General features: G+C 47.7%; 1 protein-coding gene across 1 annotated transcript in view; it reads right to left on the bottom strand.

Moving 5' to 3' along the window:
* The window catches only part of ABHD2 (abhydrolase domain containing 2, acylglycerol lipase), a 94,521-nt gene that overhangs the window by 22,431 nt on the left and 53,422 nt on the right, over positions 1-18,668 (bottom strand). The window contains exons 4-5 of the mRNA XM_032836927.1: positions 12,328-12,503; positions 9,870-10,037 (exon numbers count right to left, since the gene is read on the bottom strand). Of these exons, the coding sequence (XP_032692818.1) occupies positions 9,870-10,037; positions 12,328-12,503 (344 nt within the window). The remainder of the gene's footprint in view (positions 1-9,869; positions 10,038-12,327; positions 12,504-18,668) is intronic.

The raw sequence follows: 18,668 nt of genomic DNA, 5'->3' as shown, positions 1-18,668 counted from the left end.
ATGGGGAACACTGGACTTTGGACCCACATCGAACCCCAAACCCCAGTCCTTTGCCTCACGGCACAAACCCACACAAGTAATAGTACTGTAGGGATTTATTTTTTCATTACTAAAAGTCTTAACTGTCTCATCATCAGATTCCTTGTAGGCCTTTTTTAAAAAAATTGTATTTTTAAAATATTTTTTTAAAGCTTTATTTATTTATGCAATCTCTACACCCGACATGGGGCTGAAACTCACAATCCCGAGATGGAGAGTCACGTGTTCCACCGAACGAGCCAGCCAGGCGTTCCTGGAACTGTCTATCTTGACTCGGGTTTGAGACTAATTCTTTGAGACCTAGAGCAGATGTTCGTTCAGATGTCACTGGGGCAGTTACAAAACTCAGATTTGCTACCCCACCGAGGAGAAATTACAGCTAATCGTGTAGGCACCTGGGGAGCCTCAATTTAATTAAATCCAAACACACCTGATCCGGATAAAGGGCCAGCCCTGCCTAACTCGGGACAAGCTGTTGGGTGTCGTGTGAAGAGCTGCCCATCTTTCCCAGACAAGGGCACAGCGTTAGCCCAGCTCCAGCATCAGCCTTCTGCTAGGCCCTGGGTCCTCCTGGGATTGCCACCTGGTGACAGCTTACCAAACACCCTCGGTGACTGCGAGCCGCTCCCCAGACTGTTTTATAAAGCTCCCCCGATCTGTTCTTTCATACGAGAAGGATTTTAATGAGGCTGTGTATTTAATCCTTACGGGATTAGCACCGGTAACAAGATTTGGGGATCTAATCTTGCTGCAGCTTTTAAAGGCAAGATGAAACTTGAGACACCAACCTGACTTTGGAGAGATGAGTACCGCAGGGCCAGCATCTTGGAAAGGCAACCTGCTGCGAACAGGAAAGAGCTTTTCCTCAGCCTCACACCCCTCAAGAAAAACAAGGTTAAGGCTACCCAAAAGCTACTTTCACAGAAACCATTTCCCAGTGGCGCTAACGTGACAAAGTAGGCTTGTACACGGGGATGCTGGGACTAGGTGCCCCTTGTGGACGGAGACCCTGAGTCATCTCTAGGTTCCCCCTGCCAGGCCCGGGCAGGGAACATGGTGGGAGTGCCACACGTGTTAGCAGTGTGAGGAGGAGGTCTGAATCACGTGGCACCAAAGCACACGACACTGGCCGGCGTGACGGTGGTGACTGCACTGTCACAGAGTAGCTTGGTATCTTTCCCACTAAGTGCGATCCAAGAGAGCCATGTGGCAGGCTAAGAGCGTGGCTCCCGGCAGGTGTCGGGGGGCCAGCAGCCCCTGTCTTTTCTCAGAGCTGTGAAAGCCACCGCACGGCTGAGTCACTCGAGAGGAAAACAGCTGCAGGAATAAATCGAGAGCCCTCTTTGTGCCCCAGACGAGCTGGGTGCGTCCTTATCTCTGAAATGGATTTTCACAAGTGAGCGCTTTCAGCTTCCTTTGCGCGAGTACAGAATACCTCTCCCTGTCCTCCTTGGGCTGAAAGTGAAGGATCCAGTTCTGATCCTGGAAGCCAGAGCCTGGTTCCTCCACGATTCTCTGGGTATTTACTGCCCCCGCTGCAGTCCCTAACGCTGGCCCCCTGGGACCAGCTCCACGAGCAGGGGCTCCCGGCACGTGATCTCGCCAGATGGTTTACCAAGATGCTTGAGCTTCCACAAATCCACCACCTCACTGTCTCATCCTCCCTCTCTTCACCCATCTCCTCCTTCCTCCTCTCCCACCGTGTCCTTCTGCGATGGTAACACTCAACTGTTGCAGAGGCCACGCGACTCGTGGTTGTCAATCTGGAATCATGGATATGACCCAAAATTGAGGCCACGGCCATTAAAATGGTAGATATGAGAAACATATTGAAACATCTGTGTTCGTGATCTAATCAAAGATCTTCAGATAGATCGAGCAGCATAAAAACAAAATAGAAATTCCTTAAAAATTACTGTTGGCACCTCCTTACAGCAAGACGTCTTGGATCCTGGGTGATCTCTACAGAGTGCTAACTAAGCAGGGTGGCCGTACATCCTAGTTTGCCTGTGAGAGTCCAGGACTATGCCTGTCATTCTGACGCAGTCATGAGTAAGGTTCTCCTTCACTCTCAAAAGTAATGCAGCTGGGATGCTCAATTATGGGGTCACCCCAGGTACGGGACCTTCCTCCCTTCTAAGACTGAAATGCTGCCTTCTAAGCAAGGCAAAGTTTTCTGGCCTTCCCTTGTGGTTCCAAATGATAGTTTACGCAACAAAAATTTCCAGTATTAAACTCAGGTGGACATTGCAGAACTCTTGCAAGCAACAGAAGACAGTGCTGGGATTTCAGGCCCCTCTTCTCAACTTGACATCTGCTACCAGAAACTCAAGCATTTAGAAATAAGGGAAGGGCCCACTTCTGTGTATAAACCACCCAGAGAAGGCAATTTAAATCTTCTGAGATCACGCTCAATGTCACAATGCCCCAGCTCGGTGTTTGGTCAGAGATGGATTCTAAGTTCTCAGGAGGCTTGTGAGCCTAAGGACTTGGTCACCTTGTGGGGGGGCCAATGCCAGACTGTTCTTACTCTCCTTTCACCTGATACAGAAGTGACTTTAAAAATCCTAAATTTTCTCTCTCATCCTCAAGATCAGACTCATGGTCTCTTAGTCACTTGGCTCAACGTCAAGAGCAGTCTTTGAAACGGAGGTCAGAATAAGCACAGCTGGATAATGCTGGTTGTCTGGTCCTCCCCTGGCTGGTGGACTGGGCGCAGCTGTACTCTGCTTTGAACGTGAACCCTGGACGGCCAGGATAAGGCAGTTAGCCAAAAACAGAAAGATGAAACAAAATGCTTCCTTAATTTACTGGTCTCCTGCATCACCCCTGACAAAAGTACTTATATTCCAAACAGCGTCTGGGTTAGAAAATCAATTTGGTCAATAAAGAGTCAGCCAACACGTCCATTGCTATAGTGTTTCAATTAAAGATTAGGCCCTTTAGAAGAAATACACTTCAAAAAAATCTTCAAGACGTCTACATCGCCTATCATTTTTAAGTGTTATTTATTGATCGCATCCACGTGAAAGGGTTGTGTACTTGGTCTGCTCCAGCACAGTACCCAAGCTCAGGAAGAAATTTAAAAGCCTGATAAATTTCATTCTTGCAGGTTTCACTCTTGTCATCCTAATGGCTTCACATTTTATTTATGGTCAGATCAGCTAATGTCATTTCATTTAATCCAATTTCACTCGTCATACAAGAAATATTTTAATATATCCTAGATCAAAAAAATCTATGAATTATAGGGGTGCCTGGGTGGCTCAGCAGGTGAAGCATCTGACTCTTGATTTCAGCTCAGGGCATGATCTTAGGGTTGTGAGTTCAAGCCCTGCATCGGGCTCCATGCTGGGTGTGGAGCCTGCTTGAGATTCTCTCTCTCTCCCTCTCCTGCACCTTTCCCCTGAGCACATGTTCTCTCTCTCAAAAACATATATATATATATATGAACTCTACTGAAGGAAGTGGTGAGGAATTTTTTTTAAGGACGAAACGAATTTTAGAAGGCTAAAATACAGCGAAAAGAGCATGTGTGACAATAAAAACAACTTGCCCGTAGTGACTGCGGGAGCCGGCTGTGCACCCAGCAGCCAGCAGCGTTGAGACGGGTGACCCCAGCCCCGGTGCCCAGCACCCTGAGCCAGGCCACACTGTGCCACTTCTGAAGGCTGTGCAGTCATAAAGCACAGGCTGCATCCTTCGAGGTCACCGCCGGGGCCTGGCTGTCTCTGCACAGAGTCATAACTTAGAAGCACGCTCAAGACAGAAAGAATTCTCGGCTCAGCAAGCCCAGCTTCTCAACAGTCCTTGCAAATGTTCACACGCGATCAGCTGCACGGAGCTGAGGCAGAGGCGAGATCATTTGACTGTTCAAGTCTACGTCCACCTTCTCTCCTCCAAGCTGGCTCCCGGAAAACACAGAGCGGAAAACAGAAAAAAGTCACTGCTATTTCCTACTACTTGATGGACTCCGTGCTCCACACTTTTATATTAATGCTCACTTTCTCAACAACCTGGGTGAACTAGGTGTTCAAACCCCCATCGGCTGGACGCTAAAACACAGGCTCTTTCCTTATGCAGGCATTTCCTGAGCCTCTCCCTCAAAGTGATGTACCATCTGTTGGAGATGAATGTAAAAAATCACATAAAAATTGAAAACCAGGGGGCACCTGGGTGGCTCAGTGGGTTGAGCCTCTGCCTTCAGCTCAGGTCATGATCTCAGGGTCCTGGGATTGAGCCCCGCATCAGGCTCTCTGCTCAGCAGGGAGCCTGCTTCCCTCTCTCTCTGCCTGCCTCTCTGCCTACTTGTGATCTCTATCTGTCAAATAAATAAATAAAATCTTAAAAAATAAATTGAAAACCAGAATCTGGTCCCTGCTCCTGAAAAGGACAATGTCTGAACAATGTTCTTTATAGACAGACCCAGCCAAGAAGCTTAGACTGATTCTGACTACGCTCCCCACCTCCCCATCCCATGGTGAGCAGCTCCCCAGCATCCCGGAAGCTGCAAGGCGGCAGGCCCTCTGCGCACTGCCTGTGTTCCCCTCGCAGAGGCTGGCCCTACAGATGTCTCTTGGATGCTGGATGAACGAAAGAGCAGAGCCTGGACCCACCGGGCCCACTGCCAGGGCTCTGAGAAGCTCAGGGATGCACTTTTGCCTTAAACCCACGTGTCCAAGTGGGAACTCTCCTCTTGCTCCTGAGAAGTCTCAGCAGAACACGGTCCCTCACACAGAGAGGTGATGTGGCCTGCGGTTCAAAAGCACGAGCTTCAGGACTAGACCATCTGGATGGGAAACCTGGGCCACCTGCTCATCAGCTTTGTGATCTGGAGCAAGTTATACAACCTCGCTGGGCCTCAGGTTCCTCGTCTGTAAAAGGGGGACAGCCCGTTTAATACATCCTATCAGTACTCAGAACAGTGCCCGCTACACAACAAACACTATTCATATAAACATTAATGACCACTGCCACCAAGTGGGGGAAAAGTCTTCTGAAACCCTCAGCTGCCTCCCTTCTCCTGTCCAGTCCTCACGGACAATACCCTGCATGGGAAACGTGCACCACCCCGGACTGGTGCTGACTGGGGTGGTGAACCACACAGTCTGAAGGCTGGTTCTGCCCCTTACGAGGGGTGGGACCCTGGGCAAGCCTGTGGAGCGGGGACACTAGCATTGACCTCCGGACGTCAGTGGGGATCGGAAGAAGGCTCAGTGCACCCTGGCGCTCGTCGGTCAGTGGGAGCTACATGGGAAGTGCTGTCATGCAGGATTTTCCTTAATGATTTCATCCTTCAAAGGCAGCATGAAGGACACTAAGTCACGAGAATGTGTAAGTACCCGTTTAGGAAATTCTTCTGTTTGCGAGAGATCTGTTTTTCACACTTTCCAATCACATCAGCAAAGATGTCCAGTGGCAAGGGACCGGTGCTTATGTGGTCTGGAACAGTCAGTCTGATAAGTGGGGAAAGGTCTTCTACCATGTTCTTAGAGAGACCTTGGGAGGGGGAGGTATTTAACAGGAAAAGAATGGAAAGCTTCCTGTTAATACCCTCTTTACTTTTCCTCGGGTCAAGATCAGTCTCCAGCGGCCACAGAAGGGTGTTTGCAGGGACTTGTCGGCCCATCCTCTGCTCGAGAGCCGTGCGGCTCGCACAGGGGAAGGCTCCTGTGACCATCGGGGCATGAGTTTGAGACGCGGTTTGCCAAGATCACCTTACAGACAGTCATCTCTTGGCCCTCACCTCGGTCCGCAGTCAGCACTGATGCCGCGAGCACGTTCTGGGGGCCGAGCAGGATTCTGGGCACAGGGAGCCACCCCAGGGAGCACAGAGACAGCTGGCTTCCATCAAACGGCCTTGGGGAGACTGGGGATTAGAGAACGACTGGGGGGTGAGGGCAGGGGACAAGGACTCTCCGAGAAGGTGACATCTTAGTTGAGATCTGAACGACAAGAAGTAGCTAAGTGAAGATCAGAGAAGGGCCGTCCAGACAGAGCTGGGGCACACCTGTGACAGGCAGCCCTCAGGCCAGAGACCCCTTAACATCACATCCAGTCCTCCTGCACGGACCAGGCCGATGCAGTTGGGGGTCTATGAATGGTGAAGGGAAGGAGATTGAAAAGAGGCTTAAGATGGCTCCGCTTTCTTTTTACCTTTTCCACTGAAAAGCAGAGGAAGGGAAAAAAGAGGGAGGGAACAGTAATACTAAATAATAAAATAAATAGAAAAGGCTTAAGAAACCGATAATCCAACCTCAGTGTAAAGAATGGATTTGGAGCCTGAGTCGTGGACAAAGAAAGAAGTTGGCTGGGGAAATGAAGGGCTGTTAGGGACTGCTGGTATGATGGTGACATAGTGCTAATTATTTTAGGAGCCAGACCGTGTCCTCCCCAGTTCATATGTTGGAGTCCTAGCTGCCACTGCCTCAGAATCTGACTGTATTTGGAGAAAGGGCCTTTAGAGAAATAATTAAGTTAAAACAGTGTCATTGGGGTTGAGTTCTAATCCAACCTGACTGGTGTCTTCATAAGGAGAGGAGAGGAGGACACAGACAGAGCGAGACACACACACACACTCGGACACAGAAGACAAGGAGAAGACCGTCACCTACAAGCCTGGGAGAGAAGCTCTCCCGGAGAGGTGGCCCACACCTTGAACTCGAACTCCAGGCCTCCGGAACAGTGAGAGGATAAGTGTCTGTCCTTTAGGCCACCCAGAAGGCGGTATTTTGTGAGGGCAGTCCTAGCAAACTAAAACAGTTTACAAAGAGTCTGCATAGTTTAGCATCATACACCAAAATAGTCACAGATGGAAGGAAGGGCTCTTCGGGACAAACTCCAAAATAATCTTTGAAAGGGAAGGAAAGGGCAGGAAGGGGGTTGTGGGTAAAACGAGACTGGCCGTAAGCTGACTAACTGTTGAGGCTGGATGGTGTGTACATGGAGGCTCATTTGACGATTCTCTCTACTTTTGTGTATTTTGAACATTTCTTTAACAGAAAATTTTTTCTAAAAACTGAAGAGGAAACATATCTTCCAGGTCATCCGCCCTCCTGGAAAACTACCAGAGTACGACCAACTACAGGAATTTACCTCTAAAATGCTGATGAAACAAACTGTAACAACAACAAATGAAAGGAGATGGTTAACTGACTTTGAAAACCTTGGGGGGCTGAGTTCTCCCTGGACAGGCTGACTTTGCCCTGTGGATTCTCCTTGCTGGGATCCAGCTCACCAGCCCCCACATACCACGCTGCCCGCCCCCCGAGCCCACTCCCTTCTATTTAGGAGCTCCAACTCCTGGGACCTCAAGGACCCGGTTCTGATGCTCTTCCGGGAAGAATCTTTCCTTCTGCAACACCACCGCTTGCCTATGGAGACAGGCGGGTTTCTCTCTGCTGCTGCCTCCCCCATCACCCTGTGGCATGGTGATTCACTGATGGAACATGTCTTATTTTTTTTTTTTAATTTTATTTTTTATAAACATATAATATATTTTTTCCCCAGGGGTGCAGGTCTGTGAATCGCCAGGTTTACACACTTCACAGCACTCACCATAGCACATACCCTCCCCAATGTCCATAACCCCACCACCCCCAACCCCCCCTCCCTGGAACATGTCTTATTTATCTGGGTGGCAGAGAGCGCGGCTAATCATTAGCTTGCATGAACAGATCTTCAAGTATTTGAATAAGGACGAACATTTAATGAATGGATACTATATGTTAGGCGCTCAGCTACCTGCTAAGTCCTTAGTAACCCAAGTTTAACTGGACAATTGTGACCCCCCTTTGGGGCTGTTGAAGAATCTGGAACTGATTGTTAAGTCAGCAGCAGGGCAGGGGGCGAGGGGACGTTCTCTGTGACCGTCCCTGGGCCACACCGCGCCCACTCTTCTCTGCTCCTTCAGCAAATCCCCCAGCTTGTGTGCGAATGTCTCCCAACCTAGTGTCCCTTCCCCATGGCCCCTGGCACGGCACTCCTGGGGGCCAGGGGACCTGGACCACACACACCCAGCGCTTCTGCTAGCTCTGACATGATCCCGGACCCCGGAGCAGCCAGACCCAGGCTCTTCTCTTAGCTCTCCTGCTTACCAGCTCTATACCTCGCCCCAGTTACATGACCTCTCTGTGCCTCTGGGTGGCTTCTCATCACGATTTCCCTAAGTGTCCCGCTGGCTGCTGTGGAGATGAAGGGGATGACGTCTGCGAGAGACATCAGCACAGGGTCAGGCACACGTTAAGTGCCCTCGCTGGCATCTCGTCTTGTTTTTGGCAGTTCGTGTGGTTAGAAGGCACTCCCAAGTCTGTCTCCGTCTGCGGTCCTGAGTGAGGCCAAGCCGTGCCTCCTCGTTCTCAACTTGGGCAGACGGATTTTTATATCCATGTACAGGTCCTTATTATAATCCTTCCCCATTGTTCTCACTTTTGTGACAGTCTGCCTGTTTCTGCCTTTTGGATCCAATCCCGTATCCTACTCGCTCACTCTTCTGTTCCTGAGTGATCTGTAAATCTGGATCCTCACCTATATCTTCAGGCCACCGACCAACTGCTGAGCAGAAGAGGCTGTAACACGGGGTCTTTAGTCGTGGGAGTGAGCACGAGAAGCAGCAGGGCGCGGGGCAGCCTGGTGGGCCCAGAACAGGTGTCCCGCTCACGCCTCCCTACCCGCGCCCTACATGTCACCAGCAGCCGCATAAACCGGCACAGCCTTGCTGGAGGACAGTCTGACAGTATGGACAAACAAGCATACAGAATGTCGACTCTGAAATTCTAGCCCCGGAAATTCAGCCCAAAGTAGTCATTAAAGAGTATAAACAAATTCTATGCGAAAGCTATTTATAGCATCATTATTTAAAATGCCGAAAAACTCTATAAACTAAATGGACTACAAAGAGGAAGGGTTAGATAAACAATAACGGAATAATAATAGCAACGGGGCTCTTAAAAAGATTAAATGTAGTGACTACACACCTTTATGCTAGCGAATATAAGATTATTTAAACTAAGTCACCACAGATATACACACTAAGACTGCCTTTAAATAAAAACTACGTACACACAGATGAAAGAATGGGAAGATAAACAAATCGAAAATTAGAGTTATAGCAGAATGGTGGATGCAATTTTCGGTTGTTTCCCATTAAAACGCGGAGTAATTTCTTTGGTTATAAACAACCCCAGTGTTTGTGCGTATTCAAACACATATCTTATGTGTTTATTATTTATGCGTGCATCTATAATATGAAGGGAGATTTAAATAAGAATCAAGAACGGGCAGCCTGGAAGACAGAGCCTTCGTTAACATGGGACTTCAATTAGAGGCAAGAAGCACTTGTCTCAATATGAGATCCGGTTCCTCTCTGCAAGGAACTTGGAACCCAGTGAGTCACTGATGCCAGATTTCCTTCCCACAGACATGCGTGTGCCTCATCGCAACCCCTGCACGCCAGTCACAAGAGTCCTGAAGAACTGGGGTCGGGATGGCTCCGTGGTGCCAGGCGTGGGCTACAGGGGGGCCCCTGGCCCTGCTCTGATGCCTACCCACCAGCAGGGGGAGGCAGGGGACACCCTGCCCCATGACTTTCACTCTGTCTCCAGGAGGCAGGATGCGCTGGGGGTGGCTCCGGGGCCCATCCGAAAGGCTGACCCGAAGCATGGCATCATAAATGTCCCATATACACCAGCTGCTGGCGTAACCCCGAGCCCCGCTGCCTCTCCAGATGGGCATAAATTCCGCCCTCAGAAAGGTACAGCAGGACGGAAGTGACAGTGCGCTCGCTCGTAGTCAGAACGATAAGGGGGATTCCACGTGGCCGTGGCACTTACCGTAGGTGAACATGCGCGGTGAGGTCAGCTCAATGTTGGGCAAGGCGCCCAGGTGGTTGAGCACGGCGCACCGGTAGCCGTTTTTCTGGGCATAGTCCACGAAGGTGCGGATGTACTGCTTCTCGCTGTGATTGGCGATTCCCGGGCAGATGACCATGGTAACGTCATCTACGGGGTGAAGAGAAAAATCCCCATGAACCGCATGAGGCGTGATGATAAACGGCCATGACGATACATCACTGGCCTAGAAAACAGCAGGAGGGAAACTGACATCCATCTTTCCACTAAGTTCTCTGGGAAGAAGCGTCTTTCCCTTCTGGGTGGAGTTAGCCCGATCGGCGCTCATCAAACTATTTACGGTGAAGGGTCAGTTGTTAAAATTCCCAATCGTGGACAGATAATTTTGAAAAATACGATAAAAATTAATGACTACAAAGGTGAAATGAAAACAATTTAAATCTCGATTTTTTATTATTAGATTCAGCAGATACAAAATTTACTCAGCCACACCGCTTTCCAGGTTTCCAAACCTTCCTCTTAATTTCTGTATGAATGACGGGATGCAGGCATGGAAAAACAAGAAGTGGTCTGCACAGACTTCTTTGATCAAGCAATTTGACTTCCAGATATTCGTCTACAGATACAACTTTACATTGTGCAGAACAAGAGATGTACATGACAGGTGATAATGGCAAAAGAGTGAACACAAGCTAAATGCCCCAAAATAGAGGTCTGGTTAAATAAATTATTGCACATCCAAGTGATGAAATGTTATGTAGCCCTTAGAAATAACGAGACACATCTTTACGGGTGCTGATAGGGTGAGCTCTCCAACATGTATTAAGTGGGAAAAAAAGCAAGGTGTGGAAAAGGGTTATGAACGCTGCCATTTGCATGGAGGGGAAAAAGACATCTATGTTTAGAAATGCATCCACTAGCCCTGGAATCATAGTGAGAAACCTAACAGTGAGTACCACTGGGGAGGAGTGTGGGTGGGCAGTAGGAGTAGAAGAGAGATATATACTTGCTCTGTGTATCTTAAAGGTACCTTTTGAATTTTCTTTTTTTTTTTTTTTTAAGATTTTATTTATTTATTTATTTGACAGACAGAGATCCCTCAGGACCACGAATTACGTCCTGAGCGAGTGGTACTCTGAAGGACAAAAGCAAGAAGGTGTGATGGATTGATTGGGAAGGAAACATTAGCAAGGGGAGGCAGGGGCTGTCCCTCTGAGGAGGTGACAGCTGAGTTGAGACCTGAGTGACAAGGAGGAGGCAGCCATGGAGGGGTCTGGGGCTGAGTGTAACAGGCAAAGGGAACACCCACTAAACCTTCGGCACCATCTTGTCAACAGCGCTGGTTACCGTAAAGAACTGAAAGGTACAAGAGGTTTACTGGAACTTCCTCCCAAGTAGTTACCGAGATCCTATAAAAACCAAGGTGCCTTGGGGCGCTTGGGTGGCCCAGTCGGTTGGGCATCTGACTCTTGATTTCGGCTCAGGTCATGATCTCAGGGTCGTGAGATCGAGCCCCTCATCGGGCTCTATGCCCAGTGGGGAGTCTCCGTGGGATTCTCTCTCTTCCTCTGCCCCTCCCCCTGCCACTTGTGCACACAAGCTCTCTCTCTGAATAAATAAATAGATAAAATATTTACAAAATAAAAAAGCACAAAAAACCCCTCAGACTTAGGTGCCTTGCATACTACGGAACTGAGAAGACATATCCTCCTCTAGGAGGGGCAGTGGGAGGCAGCTGGCATCCTAACTCCACTCACTCGTGAGTCCTCCCACGAAGCTCTTTGTAACAGCTGCTTACTAGGCAGGCCGCACAGAGCAACGTTGGCTTCCAGCCGTGGCAGTGATCGAGAGGTTTCTGACAGACAGGTATCCCAGAGCCCTGTGTAAGTGGACCCGAGTGTGTCTTTTTGTCCACGGCAACCTACACAGAGGCTGCCTGCGAGCCTCCGCCATCTGCTATTATCCAACAAACCAGACCGGCTTATGCCGTGTCTCTGAGCTTTAGTTTCTCTCTTCAGTAGAGTCGGGACAATAAGGCACCCACGTCTTGGGGTTGCTGCAAGGCTTAACTGAAAGAACAGGACCTACAAAGCTCTTAGAAGAGTCTGGCTTCTATTGCTGTCATCAAACCAGAGGCCTGGTCCTGACGGGGCCTGGGCTCCACGTTCTCCCACAGCCCCTTACACCGAACTTCTGTATCTCATGGGAGGACTAACAACCACGTCCAGCATTGCTGTCTGAGGGGCCCAACGTGGTGTCCAGCAAGCACGTGATAGCACGAACCCTTGCGGGCTTCCCCTGGGTGATGAACCGCAGTGGGCTTCCTCCCAGCCCCCGGCATGATGCTGAGTTGGTGGGACGAGCGCGTACACCGTGCTCCCTCACTGCCCAGTGTTCCCATTCCAGGCAATGGCCCCGTCGCAGACCTGCGCTAGCTCACCTCCAACACAGTGCTCTGCCAAGGGCTCGAAGAGGTCGAAGGTCGAAGTGGCTCCGTCGGACATGGTGATGAACTTGCGGTGCCCGTAGGGGTGTGGCGACCTCACCCTTCCCATCTTCCCGTACAAGGCTGTCTGGATGTGTCCACTTTTCCCCCAGATCAACGGTGGAATGTATCTAAGAAAGCAGAGGAGGAGAGCTCAATTTCTGCCACGCTTGAACAGTGCATGGAAAAAACTTCAAGCAAACATCTTTCAACCTATTTAAGTTCTTTTCCTGACAAGTTCTGTATAGGAAGCGTGAATATGGGATTTTCTGTACCTTACATCCATGCCAGGATTGGAGCCCTTTCCCCATTTGCTAATACATCCTGTATCAGATCAGCTTTAGAAATCACTGGCACATGCTTACACAGACAGGATTTCAAATTTACAGTGTTAAGTAATTCGATATGAGTTATTTCTGTAACGCAGATGAAAAAGCAAAGCAACTAATACATTTTGGACACATGCTACATCGCAGAGCTAGCCTCATTATCAGATGAGCTAACATATATAAAATATCTAGCACACGGCCTACACTCAGTAAATGCTCACTTCTTTGCCTTCCCCCAACAAGACCGGCCCCAGCTATCATGGGTACCCCGTTAACTAAACCCGCTACTCTCCCAAGAGCCTATGAGTGCCTCGTGCAGCTGTCGGGGGGTACACTGTATGCTCCAGAGAATGTGCTGGAAGGGCAGAGCAGTGTGAATGTTTGTCAGGTTAAGTGAAAGATAAAGGCTTGTTAGCCTAAGCAAGTCATGACACCACCCTAACCATTGTCCTTCGTGAAAACGCGGAGTGACCCTGGTCCCTGGGAGTAAACGCAAAAATCCCCAACTAGTTAATTACTGGGAAAACAGGGTACTCTGTTACAACTAAGAAATGATTATAGTTCGCAGCCCTGGCGTGGGATGGTCCCATTTCCTGAAACTGCCACTGATTTCTCTTGCCCAGCCTTGAGCTCAGGCCTGGTGGTTGGCCAAGATCTGGGTTCTCTGTAAACTAGAGTCACAGAACATGAAACATGGTAACGACATCCATCCTTCATCTCTGTATTATATCACAGTGGTGAGCACTTAGTTTCTTAAAGATTTATTTTTAGAGAGAAAGTACACGAGTGTGGGGGTGGGGCGGACAGACGGAGAGGGAGAAAGCAGATTCCCTGCTGAGTGGGGAGCCCGACGTGGGGCTCGATCCCAGGACCCTGAGATCGTGACCTGAGCCAAAACCAAGAGTCGGAAGCTTAAGTGACTGAGCCACCCTGGTGCTCTGTGGTGAGCAATTTCTTAAGAGCTCACTTTAACCCATTTCCCAATTCATGCCTATCATTTCCATCATACCTGTTGATCCTAAAAACCCTCCTTAAATTAGACCAGACTTACTTTTTTCTTTTTTTTAAACTAATTCATTAAGTCTCCACAAATTTAAGAGAAGTGAAGGTATCACCTTAAGCAAGCCAGTTCCAGAACAAACTTCCTCTGTGCTGGTGGGGAGGAGAGGAAAGATTATTTTAAGACATTAGGACATGAAGCCATTTGCCAGCGTGACACCACAGGTGCAAATCTCAGTGCCAAGGCCATGGCATTCGGGAAGCAGATAGAAGCGTTTATAAGAGATGAGTGGATTATGACAGCAACAAAAAGCAAGCCTATAAAGATCACATCAGCTGGACAGCTCAGTATTGCACAAGATTTAGCTACAGCATTTATAAAGGGTTTCAGACGATAAATTACGAATATGGGGAGGGAAGTGATCCAAGAAACCAAATTCCTGGTTGTACCCAGAGGAAAATTCAGAGATAATTTTGTTTATAGAATAAATGAAAAACAGAAATGTGCTGAGGTTAAACAGGACAATAGAAGTATGAATTAAATTTCATATGCATATCTCCTGATCTTGTTCAGAATACAATAGAATTTCAGAAAATGACAAAAGAATAAAATAAAATCTTTTCTTGGTAGTCCCAGGCTTCCCATATAATGATGGCACATGTGGTCCTCCTGATGTTGCCCCCCTGATTCGGGGTCATGTCACCACTCTGAGGTGGCCTCTAGCCCCTACTCTCGTCCACTTACTCCAGCCTCCACCTGCCAATGGAGGGAAAACCAACCACGTGAGCCCGGCTGTGCCCCTCCACTGCGTGGGTCCTAAGTTGCCCTAGGAGGCCCTCCATGCCCTGCCCGCTTACATCCTTCTGTCTAAGTTCAGATAAGCCGGAGCAACTGGCCTGTCTCCACTCCAAAGAGGCGTGCTGCCCGCTGTGCTATTTTTATCCCAAAAGCCTTTGCTCAAGCTGTTGCTTCTGTCTGGAATATTCCCCTTTTCTCCCTGCACAACCAATTTTTCTATTCCGCAGCTACTATCTGTCTTTCAAGACTCACTTCCAATCAGGCTGCTGGGGGAGCTGCCCCTTCTCTGTGCCCCCCGGCAAAGCACCCTGTGCACAGCTCCGTCCTGGCACCCAGAGGCCTGATCGACATGAGGGCTCTTTTCAAGCACATTCTTCCCCACCAGCTGCAGGAGCCAGGCTTGTCCAGCTTTGTGTGATCCCCAGGGCGCTCCACACGCCGAGCACGAAGGGAAGACTGCTGGACGAATTGGGAGCGGACACACAGAGCAGAGCTGAGAAGGCACGGAAAAAACACGCACCCTAATAATGTGAGTTGGGCTGTAGCATGATTGGTGTTTGGTTCCTGTCCTCTTTCCAGGCTACCCAGCACCATTCTCAGAGAAAATCCGGAGTATGCGCGTGTGTACGTGTGCGGGTGTCCATGTGTGTGCACGTGTGCGTGTGGGAAAAAGCGACTGCCTCAGGATCGCTGGGGGACTTTCTCACTTCAGTGTGAAACAGTGTGCACGGTCAGTTGTGCACAGTGGGTGTTTCACAATCTTTAATGATAATACCACCTTCTGATAAAACGCTGTTTTCAATGCACATCACACCGCCACCACACCGGCGTTTACCAAATCGAATTTTTAGACCGCATACACTGTGGCGAAGTGTTGTTGTGTGTTTTCATCTGTTTGCATAATTTACCCACAGGTCACACGAAAAAATTTAAAAAGGAAAAACCAGAATGGGTGTAACTAGTTACGTAGTTTGGGTCAAGGAGGAAACACGGATCAAAACAGTGGAATTGGGGCGCCTGGGTGGCTCAGTGGGTTAAAGCCTCTGCCTTCGGCTCAGGTCATGATCTCAGGGTCCTGGGATCGAGCCCCGCATCAGGGTCTCTGCTCAGCAGGGAGCCTGCTCCTCCCCCGCCGCCCCGCCCTCTCTCTCTGCTTACTTGTGGTCTCTTTCTCTGTCAAATGAATAAATAAAATCTTTTAAAAAAAGCGGAATCTTTTGAAATTTATATAAACATATAAGCACTTAAGAGATGCTACAAAGTGTCCATGGAGGAATCTGCTTTACTCTGGCCCTTTAGAGAGAAGCCTGGCAGCTTCTGCCTTTACCTCCTTGGAAGCCTGGTGACCTGCTCTGAGGCAGTCAGGACCTGACTACCCCCTGAGGAGAGGCAGCCCCGAGGGGGCTGGAGACACAGAATGGAGCACGGTGTGTGTTTTAAATTCCGAGCACCACCAAACTGTCTTCCAAAACAGATGGACCCAATTTACATTTGCATATTTTGCATGGAAGTACCTGTCTTCCTCACCCTCATCCACAATTAGCACTGTCAAAATCTTTCACATTTAGGCCATCTTGATGGGCAAAAAATGGATATTTAACTTCAATACGTGTTTATTAAGATGGACTCAATCCGTGGAAAACACTTTTTTTTTAAATTAATTAATTTATTTTTTAAATTTCTTTTTTAGATTTCTTTTCAGTGTACCAGAATTTATTGTTTATGGAAAACATGTTTCTTATTTGAATTGGCATCTTTCTGATTCATATGTTTCCCAGTCATTCCTGTTTCTCTTATGTAAACGGTTTGTACCCGTGGTCCATTTTCCTGTTATATTTTTTATCTTTTTCAAATTGATTCATGGGTGCTGTTCTTATCACCCCTACACCGTGTCATTTTCTATTATATGTTGTAAAGGCTTTCTCCTAGTTTGTCACATATTTTAATTTTATCTTAAATAACTTTCATATTTTGTGGTTAAATTTGTTACTTTTCTTTCCTTTAGAAAAAAAAAATTTTTTTTTAAAGTAATCTCTTCACCCAGCATGGGGCTCGAACTTATGACCCTGAGATCAAGAGTCGCACACTCCTCCGACTGAACCAGCCTGGTGCCCTGAATTTGTTAGGTTTTTCTATTAAAACCTTTGTGGTTTACATCTTGTTTTAAAAAGAGCTATTTGAGCACACGACTTTAAATCCATTCCTCAGTATTTCCTTCTATTACGCCTATAGTTTTTAAAAAAATGTATTGCCCTTAAATCTACTTATATTTGTAAATGACGCAAAGTAAAGATCTAATTCATTTTTTTCCTGACAGTTAGCTAATTAACTTTATACTATAAATGGTTCATCCTTTCCCTACTGATTTTAACTGTTGTCTTTAACATATACCAAGTTCCCAATGAAACATTTAGATATTTTTCTATATTTTCTTTTCTGATTCATTGATCTACGTGTCTATTCTTGTGCCAATATGACTCTGTCTTAATGAACATAGCTTTAGGGACTATTTTGAGAGTTGCTAGTGCGGGCTTTCACTTTTCCTTTCCAAAATTTTCTTGGCAGATTTTAGGCATTTTGTTTTCCAGGTGAATTACAGGATTAGCTTGTTCCATGAAAATTTTGGGATTTCTTATTGTTAACACACCTTGGGGAAAACGGACATCTTTACAATTTTTACTTGTCCCATTTAAAAAAACATACTGTATCTCTCTATAACTCAAGCATTTATGTCCTACGGTGAAACTTTATAGCTTGCTTCACGTTGCAATACTCGGTTTTTACTACACTAATTTGCATGCATTTCTACATTTTTAAAAAAGCTATTCTTAGAGTGAGCATCTGGGTGTGTTTTACTCCTAGCTCCCTGAAAGCAGAGGCAATGTCTTCTATGCTAACACATATGCTAGTCTGTCCAACGTTGTGCTGTGGCCAGTGAGTAATAAATGCTGATTGTAAATAAACGAATGTTATTAAGAAAGAAGCTAAACCACAACAAAAATAGAGAGGCCGGCGTGTCCTGATCTTCTGAAACTATCTGTACACAACACCAGGCTATACTAACAGAATCACCCAATGGGAAAGCCCACAAGGGAAAATCAGGAACCCCCCGTCGATGGCCCGCCATATACACATACACACTGTGTTTGGGCAGATGGAGTTCACATCAGCAAGGACAGATGGCTGTTGGGCTGTTTACAAAAGAGCTGGGGAAAAAAAAAAGTTGACTAATGCTTATCTTTGCCCTCAATCTGTGAGTGACCAATCAATTCTTTCTTATGGGACCTGGGTTCTTTGGTTGACGTCAAACTACTTTATAGCAATTGGATGCAGACCTGGCTGTCATTCCCTCGGATTCTCTCCAGCTGCCCTCTAGCAAACTGGCACAGAGCTGGCACACATATGTCATCTCAGACTGAGCCCCCCACCCCCATTCCCCGCACACAGGTCCCTTTCAGTGAGCCAGAAGCCCAGCAGCAGCTCCTCCTCGGCTAAAATTTTATGTTTGTTTCAGACAAGATGCTAGGATTAATGTAACACAATCCAACCCCAATGAATTTAAGAAGGTACAGTGCTGGGGTCCTCCCCAAGTAAACAAGAGGCTAGAGGACCAGGCTTGAAGGAGGTAGGCTCGAGGAAAGAAAGTGGGGCTGCTGTATGAATGTGCTGTCTATACAGTCTGCAGCACCTCTAGGAGGCAATGCCCCAGGAGTGGGGTGTCTCAAAGGATGGAATTTTGGGGGGCAGAGCACCCTGATTTATTTCCTGTGTGCAATGGGAGAAGACTTCCCTGAGAGGAAATTTGTGTCCCCTTGGAGAAAAAGAAAGGATGCTGGGCAGCCAGAAAGCGACATATGCTCCCCACAGGGTCTGGGGCTGGACCCATCTTTGCTTTAAGAGGCTGCTTCAGTGCCCCTGATATCCCACAGCCTTCTTCAAACTGGCATGTTCCCATCTAATCCCTCCAAAGTCTCTTCTTTCTGTCCTTGTTCCCAATGTTGGTCCCAACTCAGCATTTCCCATAATTCCCAAATGTATTTACTTTGAAGAACTTGCTGTATCGCGCTGTAGGTTAGAAACAGGCAGCTCGCTGGCTCAAGTGGTCTTTTTTCTCGCCCACTCATCTTTCTGAAAGCAGACTTTATCACATCCAAGAGTTTGTGCTGTTT

The sequence above is a fragment of the Lontra canadensis genome, unplaced genomic scaffold (genome assembly GCF_010015895.1).
Source record: "Lontra canadensis isolate GAN:19392208 unplaced genomic scaffold, GSC_riverotter_1.0 scaffold94, whole genome shotgun sequence".
In the NCBI taxonomy this organism is placed as follows: Eukaryota; Metazoa; Chordata; class Mammalia; order Carnivora; family Mustelidae; genus Lontra; species Lontra canadensis.
The sequence above is the reverse complement of the archived record's forward strand: the minus strand, read 5'-3'. Positions and strand labels throughout refer to the sequence as shown.